The sequence below is a fragment of the Pelophylax lessonae genome (assembly GCF_965119305.1).
Source record: "Pelophylax lessonae genome assembly, chromosome: 5".
Lineage (NCBI taxonomy): Eukaryota > Metazoa > Chordata > Amphibia > Anura > Ranidae > Pelophylax > Pelophylax lessonae.
In genome coordinates, this window is record NC_138772.1 from 474,194,854 (window position 1) to 474,205,386 (window position 10,533).

General features: G+C 42.6%; 1 protein-coding gene across 1 annotated transcript; it reads left to right on the top strand.

Moving 5' to 3' along the window:
* The first annotated feature begins 7,908 nt into the window (after nucleotides 1–7,908).
* Nucleotides 7,909–9,672, top strand: LOC309555924 (RNA-binding protein 12B-B-like). The gene has a single exon (XM_082258113.1). It carries the CDS (start codon nucleotides 7,915–7,917, stop codon nucleotides 9,517–9,519), a length of 1,605 nt encoding a protein of 534 aa, XP_082114239.1. The 5' UTR covers nucleotides 7,909–7,914; the 3' UTR covers nucleotides 9,520–9,672.
* Nucleotides 9,673–10,533: the final 861 nt, after the last annotated feature.

Sequence of the window (10,533 nt, forward strand, 5' to 3'; positions counted from 1 at the left end):
ATTCTGCCCAGGTGGTTTGGACTCTGGAAGGGTCCAGACTGCCAATCAATGTACTGGAACTCCGAGCGATCAGACTTTGTCTGGATCCTTGGACAGATCGTCTTCAGGGGTGTCCGGTGTGATTTCAATCGGACAGTGCCACGGCTGTGGCTTATGTCAATCACCAGAGGAGCACAAGATGTGTCATGGAGGCTCTGGTGGTAGCCGGTAATCTACAGTGGGCAGAATATTTAGTTCTAGCCCTCTCCGCCGTACACATTCAAGTGGTGAGGCGGATTGCCTACGTCGATAGGCGTTGGACCAGGGGGAATGGTAACTTAATCCAGAGGTTTTTCATCAGTTGTGTTTCCGGCAGTACACTCCTGAGGTAGACCTGTTGGCCTATCGGCTCAACGGGAAGGTGCAGAGGTTTGTGGCACAGTCTCTGGATCCTCTGGTGAAGGCCACAGACGCGCTGGTGGCCCATGGGTTCAGTATCGTCTGATTTACGCCTTCCCTCCTCTCAAACTTCTGCCATGACTTCTGCGCAGGATTAAGGCAGAAGGGATTCTGGTCATCTTGGTGGCCCCAGACTGGCCTCGTTGGTCTTGGAACGCCGATCTGGCACGGCTGGTCACCAAGGTTTTCTTGGAGACTTCCTCTCAAGGAGGATCTGCTGTCCCAAGGGCCAATCTCCATCCAGTTTTAAAGTCGCTGGTTTCATTAGCTTGGCTTTTAAAGACAGGGTGCTGTAGGATAGAGGTTTGTCTGTTTCTGTGTTTCCTACCCTGTTAAAAGCTAGTTAATTTACTTCTAGGTACATGGGAGATTGGCATCCTTCTTTCTTTCAACGACCCTTGGCCGAACTCTCCTTGGAGCGTACCTCCGGGGCGTTCGACTTTTTGGTTCCTTCAGTGAGGTCTTCATTGCCGCATTTGGACCTCAATTTGGTGCTGCCAGTCCTCAGAAACCTCCCTTTGAAAATCTTAGGGAGATTCCCCTGCTTACGCTGTCCCTAGAGGTGGCCCTTTTTTGTGGCAATCACTTCTGCGCGCAGAGTATCGGAACTGGCGGCGTTGTCTTGTCGTTCTCTTTCCTGGGTGGTTCACAGTGAAAAGGTAGTTCTTCGCCCCTGTCCGTTGTTCCTTCAAAAGGTCATCTCTAATTTCCATTTGAATGAAGACATTATGTTGCTGCCATCTCTGTGTGCCAGACCGAAACATTCTACGGAAATTGCCTTGCATTCACTGGATGTGGTTCGGGCGATTCGGGTGTACTTGGCTGCCATGGAGTCATGTGGAGTTGGAAGTCAGACTCACCATTTGTGCGCACGGATGGACCTCGGAAGGGGTTGATATCTTCTTCTGCGACCATTTTCCAGATAGATCAGACAGTTGGTGATTCAGACCTATTCACTTAAGAATCTGGTTTTCTCCTTTCCCTGTTAAGGCGTTCTCTCCTTGGGCGCTTAGTGCCTTCTAGGCTTTCCATCATCAGGCGTCGGTGCCGCAGGTTTGCAAGGCGGCTACCTGGTCGTCTGTGCAGAAATTCACAAACTTTTATAAGTGGATGTGTTGCCATCTGTGGATGCTTCCTTTGGCTGCAAGGCTGCTGTTTAGAGGACCTGGTCCTCTTCAAGGGTGTAATATTTTTTTATTTTTCAAGGTGAGCTCCAGTTGTTTTTGGTTGAGCTCCTGTTACCTGGTTGGCTATGGTTTAGCCTTGGGAAATTTTTCTGCTGTTCCCACCCCTCATGTTTAACACTGCTTTGGGACGTCCCAATGGTTAAGAAGATCAGGAGCTGTGTCCGTCAATGAACGAAAGAGAAAATGGGATTTTGACTTGCAGTAAAATCCATTTCTCTGATGTTTATTGAAAGACACAGCACTCACCCCTCTGTGGAGTTGACTTTCTTCTGAAACTGCTTGTAACAAAACTGAGTGCCTATAGCTGGGAGTATACCCCCTGGGGCTGCTAATAGGCATAGTCAAGCTTTTTTTCTGCCTAGTGTCCTACTCCTGTAGGGGGCAGGATAACCCAATGGCTAAGAAGATCAGGAGCTGTGTCCGTCAATGAATATCAGAAAAATTGATTTTATGGTAAGTCAAAAATTCAATTTTCCCCATAGTGTATGTAGCTTTTATGGTTCGCTATTTTATCAGTTTACTTGACTAAGAATGGGTTCAAGGACATAACTTCTACTCATAAGCTATGATAAAGACTCCCTTTCCCCACAACTATTCAAAGTATAGTGATGAGGTCTATTTAGAGCACTCGCCCTGCTGCTCCTTTATCTGTTTTTGTTGCTGCATAATACCTGATTGTTTATGGGTATAGGCCAAAATTTGACCTCCGCATCAGCTACATACAGTATGTAGCTCTGTGTTCTTGTAGAAGTATGGGGGCTTCCTGTCTGCTGCTGGAACAAAATCGAGTCCGGCTGAGCACTACTTAGCCATTCGCAAAAACCCTCAAACTCTGAAATTGCCCATGGGACATTTACAAGAGTTGCACCCAACAACATGTCAGAACATTCTCAAAAAGTTAGTTTTTATACAAATGCATGATTAAAATCATAGAGAAATTACATAGGATATATCAAAGAATGATAAATGATTGTGACATAAATGCATATTGAAGCAGTTAGTTAAAATCCTAATTAGGCTTGTGACGGTATCAGATTTTCATGCTGCGATTAATTGATTAAGGTTTTGCCACGGTATACGGTATTATCACGGTATTCTATTATTAAATTTAAATTATTAAATTTCCACCTCACTTCAATTTCATTGCTGAATTTAGGGGCTTTGGTTCACTTTTGCACATTATTATATAGTCAGTCAGTACAGACTCTGTGAACCAGGCCTAAAATAGGTCATCAAGCAGTGTCTGGCCTAACTGGTGATAACTGGTCCTGGCGCTCGGCTCCGATCCGATGGCCTGGTCATTAAGAGGGCAAATCCTTGTGGTCAAGAAGTGGTTAAACCTGAAGGAGGTGTTGTTTATAAATGACTTTACTATTGCTTTAGGCCTGGTTCACATGTATGCGGGTTGGGGGCCCACATTTGCACAGGCATAGCAGCTCATTGATGTGAATGGGCTTGAGCTGCTATGCCTGCGTTTTCAGCTGAAAAAAGGTGCATGCAGAATTTTAAAAAATGCAGTGGCCATGAAATCCATCCTTCTTTTGCACCATGCGACTTACCTGCCGTTGCTGCACACGCAAACTGTTTATTTTTAAATGCCGTGCCCACGTATACAAAAGATGCAGAAAGCTTGCCAGAGCAGGAACTGCAGGTTAGTCGCATGGTGCAAAAGCAGGATGGATTTCAAGGCCACTGAATTTTAAAAAAATGCTGCATGCACCTTTTTTCTGCGGAAAATGAGGGCATAGCAGCCCGTTCAAATCAATGGGCTGCTATGCCTGTGCAAATGTGGGCCGCCAACCCGCATACATGTGAACCACCAACCCGCATACATGTGAACCACCAACCCGCATACATGTGAACCAGGCCTAAAGCAATAGTAAAGTCATTAATAGATAAAAACACCGGTCCTCCTGCAGGTTTAACCACTTCTGGATCGCATGGATTTGCCCCTTTAAAGACCAGGCCATCGGACCAGGGCGCCAGGACCAGTCATCACCAGGTAGGCCAGACACTGCTTGATGGCTATATAATAATGTAATGTGGGCTGCTATGCGTGTGTGTGTGTGTATATTAGACCTGCACGATTCTGGCCAAAATGAGAATCACGATTTTTTAGCTTGGAATAAAGATCACGATTCTCTCACGATTCTCTGTGTAACAAAAAAAAAAAAATTGGGATAACTTTACTGTTACGTTTTTTTTTTTTTTTTTATTCATTAAAGTCTAATCATTGCGTTTGAAAGACTGCTGCGCAAATACAGTGTGACATAAAATATTACAACAATCGCCATTTTATTCTGTAGGGTCTCTGCTAAAAAAATATATAAAATGTTTGGGGGTTCTAAGTACTTTTCTAGCAAAAAAAAAAAACTGATTTTAACTTGCAAGCAACAAGTGTCAGAAAAAGATCCAGTCTTTAAGAGGTTAAACTTCCTTTCTCCCTGGCAGAGGGAAGGAAAAGATACAAATGTAATCATTTTTGTTTATAGTTAGGAGACTTAATGCTGAAAGGGGTTAGCTGTGTGAGTGAATGAGTCATCCAGCTCACTGAAATGTATCAATTCACAAGTCAGGCAGACTTGACAGAGAAACTCGGTATTTTAAAAATGCCACAATAACAATACCGTGGCTATGCAATACCGCGATATATCGAATTACCGAAAACCGGCATATGTCTAATCCTAATATACAACACGTTTCATAAAGCAACATTTACTTCTTCAGGAAACAATATTTTATAGGATATCCACCAACCAGACAACATATGTAGTAATATACATATAAAGAATCCTTCTCTGGCAAAAGTAGTGGAGTGTATTGGAAGAGCACCAAGGGAAGCATCTTGTCTGGGAGCTGTGAAAAGGAGAAGAAACCACCCAACAAGAACCACACAATAGGGGTTACCAACCAAGGTATCAGACATAAAATAGAGGACTAATTACTACCATTGTATACATGAAAAAAGCCACAGGTATGGGGTAGAGGTGAAGTGGTCTGGTCTTGGTGATGGTTGGCAACACCGCTGATACCTGTGGCTTTTTTCATGTATATAATGGCAGCAACTAGTCCTCCATTATATGTTTGACGCCTTGGTTAGTGACCCCCATTCTGTGGTTCCTGTAGGATGGTTTCCTGCCTTTTTCACAGTTCCCAGACATTATGCCTCCCTTCCTTTGCTTTTCCCTAAGAAGGATTCTACATATGTTTTTCCATATTTTGTCTGGTTGGTGGATATACTATAAAACAGGGGTGGGGAACCTTTTTTCTGCCAAGGGCCATTTGGATTTTTGTAACATAATTCGAGGGCCGTACAAAATGTATGCATAAATGTAATAGGCATTGCTTTGCGGCAAAAAAAGCTGTAAAAATTTGCGTGACTTTGAGGTCACAAAAGTCTGAAAGGGGCCTTCAGTAATCAAGGTATAGTGTGCCCTCTTTCAATGCAAACTGACCACAGCGTGCCCTCTTTCAATGCAGACTGACCACAGCGTGCCCTCTTTCAATGCAGACTGACCACAGCGTGCCCTCTTTCAATGCAGACTGACCACAGCGTGCCCTCTTTCAATGCAGACTGACCACAGCGTGCCCCCTTTCAATGCAGACTGACCACAGCGTGCCCCCTTTCAATGCAGACTGACCACAGCGTGCCCCCTTTCAATGCAGACTGACCACAGCGTGCCCCCTTTCAATGCAGACTGACCACAGCGTGCCCCCTTTCAATGCAGACTGACCACAGCGTGCCCCCTTTCAATGCAGACTGACCACAGCGTGCCCCCTTTCAATGCAGACTGACCACTGCGTGGCCCCTTTCAATGCAGACTGACCACTGCGTGGCCCCTTTCAATGCAGACTGACCACTGCGTGGCCCCTTTCAATGCACAAAGCCAGTGCTGTTACCTGCAGTGGCGGCTTCTCCTCGAGTCCTTCCGCCTCCTCCTCGACCAATGGCATGTGTTCGCCTTTTCGGCCAATCAGGAAGCGGGTTTCAAACCCGCTTCCTGATTGGCCAGGGGGAGGATCCATGTTACAATAGCGAATTTTCATTCGCTATTGTCACACAAATGGGCGGGCTTGGGGCACACTGCTCTGCGCCCCGGGTTCACCCTTTTCTGAGACTCACACTGTTAGGACGGAGCCATCGGCTCCTTCTGACACAGCGGCACGGGGGGGGGGCGGACGCAACGATTGTGCGTGCCGTAGGTTCCCCACCCCTGCTATAAAATATCATTGTCTCCTGAAGAAGTGAGCGTTGCTTCACAAAACGCATAGTGTTCGGATTTCAACTGACTACTTCTATATGCATATAGGTCACAATCCTTTATAGTTCTTTGATATGTTCTGTGTAATTTTACTATGATTTTAATCATGTATTTGAATAAAAACTCTAACTTTATAAGAATGTTCTGTCTTGTTGTTGGGTCCAACTCTTGTAAAAGTCTCATGGAAAAGTTCTGTGTTTGAGAGTTCTCATATATCAGGAACTGAGCTGCACCATCATCCACTTTACTATTGCCTCTTGTATTGCTTACTTAGCCATTCACAAGAAGCCTTGCATTTTTATCCGTGAAAGTAATGGTTCCCCTGATTGACTGAAGTGGAGAGGTGGGTGGATGACGTCACGATCAAGTGAAAATCGTTTACATCATTCGTAATAAGTTTGTCTCCTGGCTCAACAGAAATAAAGAATCCCAGAACTGTAAACCTGTCAACAATAGGCAGTCTGATCTGTCAACCAATGTTTCACTAATTTGCTTGATAAAAGTCTCCCTTTCTTTCCACTACTGGATAAAGTAGGGAAGGGATAGCAATCATGTCCAATTTTTTTTGCTTTTTGTGTCTCCACTGATTTGTGCGTTGATGCCCTACAATTTCTTTTGTGAATGTAACCCCAGTGTATCTTCATAACATACCTATGTTGCAGTGTGCAGTAACACACTACCAACAGTGCAGCAGGTCAGATTTTTGGACTGATGTGCATTCATATGAATATTGGAAATTTTTTGTATGTTCCTAAAAGTGAGGAATTACATGTTTACTTTGAGCTGCATTAACTGTTCCTCTTTGCTTTCCTACAGTATTACCTAAGGTGACAGGCTGACAGCAATTTATTCATAAAGGGGAACCATTTTTGAAAAAAGAATTTAACCAAAGGTGAGTAGACATATGAATGACCTGTGGTCTTCCAGGGTGCTTTTAGTCCTATTAGCAATATTGTCATTGTACTAGCACTTTGTCCAACCAGACCTTTCTATATTTTTAATGGACCAGTAAAACTGTTCTAAAGATGAATCTTCAATAAAGCCATACTGCTAAATTAGTTAACCTTGCCACTAATTTTTTAACCACTTGCAGACTAGCGACATACCCATCGACTTTCTTGGCAATTCTGGCGGCTGGCTTGATTTTACAAGCAGCAGAAGGAAACGTTCTCCCCCTTCCATGGCTGTCTCTGGCTCTTCCATCACACCGCTTCCGGCTGAATGGAGAGCCGAACAAAGACAGGATTTATTTTATTTTATTATATTTTTATTTAGTGCTTATGGTGTGTTTTTCTTACGTCATGTGACTCAAAAACGTAACGCGGGAGCATTATTGATGCGTTCTTGCAGCGTTTTTAATGCATTTCAGCGGGAAAGTGTGTTTTTAGGTGCATGTTTTTTTTTTTTTTCTGACAAAAAATGCAGCAAGCAATATTTTTAACACCACAGTGAAAGGGCAACAGACCAGTGTGAAGACATAGATAGAATTTAAAGGGATGCATTGTTCTTGAGCTTTTCTTCTGTTAAAGGTGCCGACGCTGACCGACAATAAATGAATTCAAAGGCAAACGCATGCGTCGGTCCCGCACACACATAAACCGCTATCGCCCAACAGATATGAGGTATCACAGCAAACATCCAATCATAAGCAGTAATTCTAGCACCAGACCTCCTGTTTAAATCTAAAGTAGTAAGCTGCAAAGGCTTTTAAAACGTTGCTTATGGATAGTAAATTTTCCTCATTTGTCGCTGTTGCATGCACTGGGGTGCACAATTTTAAAGTGTGACATGTTTGGTATCTATTATCTTTTATATTTTTCCTGAGAATTGGGTCATGTATTGTGTTTTTTTTTTTTTTTTGCAATAAAAATAAAAAAGGGTATAATGTTTGGGGGGTTCTAAGATATTTTCTATAAAAAAAAAATACTGATTATTACATGTAAACAAAAAGTGCCAGAAAAAGGCTTGGTCTTCAAGTGATTGTCAGTAATAAAAATATTTTTCTCTCTCTCTACAGGTAACTAAGAATGAGTGTTACTCTTCGGTTAGAAGGTCTTTCCCACAGAGCAAATTCCTCTGATATTCAAAAATTCTTTGTTGGACTGGACATTCCCCAGGGAGGGGTTCATATTACTGGTGGGCCTGATGGTGAAGCTTTTGTTGATGTTGCAACATGGGACAATGCTTATCAAGCACTTCAGATGTCAGGTCTACAAATAAAGAATTCTATAATAAAAATTTCAGTTGTCTCCGCAGAAGAAAAGCAGCAAGCTTTGGAAAGCTGCCACAAGGTGAAAGATTCTGCACATGGTAGAAATGGTACTGATGAGAAAAAAAGTAAAGAAGGCAAAGAAGCTCATTCTAGCTCTAGATCGTTATATTTACGGGTAGACATTGGTGATTTTGATCCAACTCCGACAGATATCAGACATTTCTTTGATGGCATTTTAATTAAGGACATAGTGTTCTTTAAAGATGAAGAGTCGCCTGGTAAGGTGATTGTGATAATCCTGTTTGGCAACAAAAATGGTGCATATGAAGGCTATAATAGATACAAGGATAGCAAGATCCTGCGCATAATGTGGTCAGATGAAAAAGAGTGGCTCAAATATGGTGGAAAACTTGATAAAGATGAAGAGGACTGCATTTCAAGCACATCAGGAAATAACCGAAAAAGAACACGCTCCAGGTCTCCTCGATCCAGGTCTCCTCGAAAATGGTCTAGATCTCCAAGAAGGCATTTTAGGTCTGCGCGAAGACGAACTAGGTCACCTCAAAGGTCTCCACGAAGGTATACTAGGTCTCCACTAAGTTCATCTAAAACTCCCCTAAGCTGTTCTAGGTCACCTGCAAGTCAATATGAAGAACAGGATTCAACAAACCCTGGAGAGTACCATGTGCAAATGACAAACTTGAGCTACCGTACTAAAAGAGAGGACATAAAAAAGCTTTTTTCTAACCATGTACGTGATGATCACATTGTGTTTATGTATGATGAAAGAGGTCACAGAACAAGAGAAGGTTTTGCCACATTCACAAGTAAGGAGCACTTTAGGAAGGCTCTCGCGTTAAACAAAGTAACGTTTAAAGGACATAAGTTGTACATATCCCTAATCTCTAAATCGGAAATGAAAAAATTACTTACAAGCAAAGGGCAAAGTAGTGGTCACGTTCTTGCATACCTTCATCTTAGAAACTTTTCTCCTGATGTCACTAAAAGTGATGTTAAAGAGTTCTTTGTGGGCTTTTCTGTGAATGAAGATGATATTTTTCTGCTATTTGACAAAAAGAATACTTGCCCTGGGGATGTGTTGGTAAAATTCTCTTCATTAGAAGAAGCATCCGTGGCTAAAAAACTAGACCGTACGACATTCAAGGAAAGGCGAATACCACTTAAGGTGGTCTATGAGGATAAGTTAAAGTCTTTCCTGCACTCAAATGGTTTGCACATGATGTCGACAGATCCAAATGAATGCGTAACTCAAGAAGACGATCCCTCTGAAGATGAGGTTGCCCAAGAAAATAATACTTGTGATGATGAACCAATTACACAAGACTTGGATATGGCAGAAGATGACCATGCTGTCCAGAAAGAGAGCCCACCAGAGTGTGTTTCTCAAGCAGATGATTAATATTTTTCAGTGCATTAAAAGGACTAAGATAAAGCGCTCCCTGAAAAGTGAGCAAACAATAACAACCTCGCTGTCAGAACTGCTGACCTGCTGCATTGATGAGAGATGCCTGCTCAAAGATCTTCTGTATCTGTCATATTTCTTGGTGTGCTGAATGCTTGGTCCCCTGCTGTGCATTGTGGTTCTTCACCCACTGCTAGACCCTACAGTGACATTGAGGATCGTGGAGGAAACCACTGAGTGCAGCAGGGAACTCCAACATCAAACAGTCCCAGAATGGTTAAATGGAGAAGGCTTTCAAGCAAGCATATCTTAATGTTGCGGAGGGGGAGGGGGGGGGGCAGGTATGTATTGTTTGTTTACTTTGCAGTGAGCTCTCTCTTTTTTTTTTTTTTTTTAATTAAATAGTGACAGAGTCGCTATAACCAGACTGAATACCGGTAGTTAAAACATAACAGAAACTGGTTTGGATTGCAATGGAAAGTCCTGCAATGGTTCCACAAATAGCATATTGTATATGTTACTGAGATGTTACTTTTGTGAAATTTATACATGTTTTCTTTAACATATTTTGAAAATGTTTGAGAGTAACAATATTGGAAAGAACAAGCATTTACATGCAATGTTCATTAACATGACAGAAAATACTCACTTTTCCCTCAGCTGTGCCATTTTTGTACGATTCAGGTGAAATCGTTTCTTACTGTGTTTTTCTGTCCTCTGTAAGCTCCTGAACCTTTTTTTTTTCTTTTTTTTTTTTTTTTACCCCCTCATTTCCTTTTGTTTGGAAAGAGCAATGCATATTAGTTGTGTTCTTATGCACTGCCCTATGCATAATACAAATCCTTTTTTACCTAAGGCCTCTTTTACATAGGCTCTTTGGTCCGTCTGTCAGTTTTTCAGGCGGACCTCATGGGATGCTCCATGTACCTCTATGGAGCGGCGGATATCCGCGGAGACATCTTCGCTGACACCCGCTGCTATCCGATCTGATCCTGTCTGTGAAATCCAGAC

What these genes read in the sequence shown, in the direction of transcription:
- LOC309555924 (XM_082258113.1), top strand. Translation starts at nt 7,915, where the DNA reads ATGAGTGTTACTCTTCGGTTAGAAGGTCTTTCCCACAGAGCAAATTCC.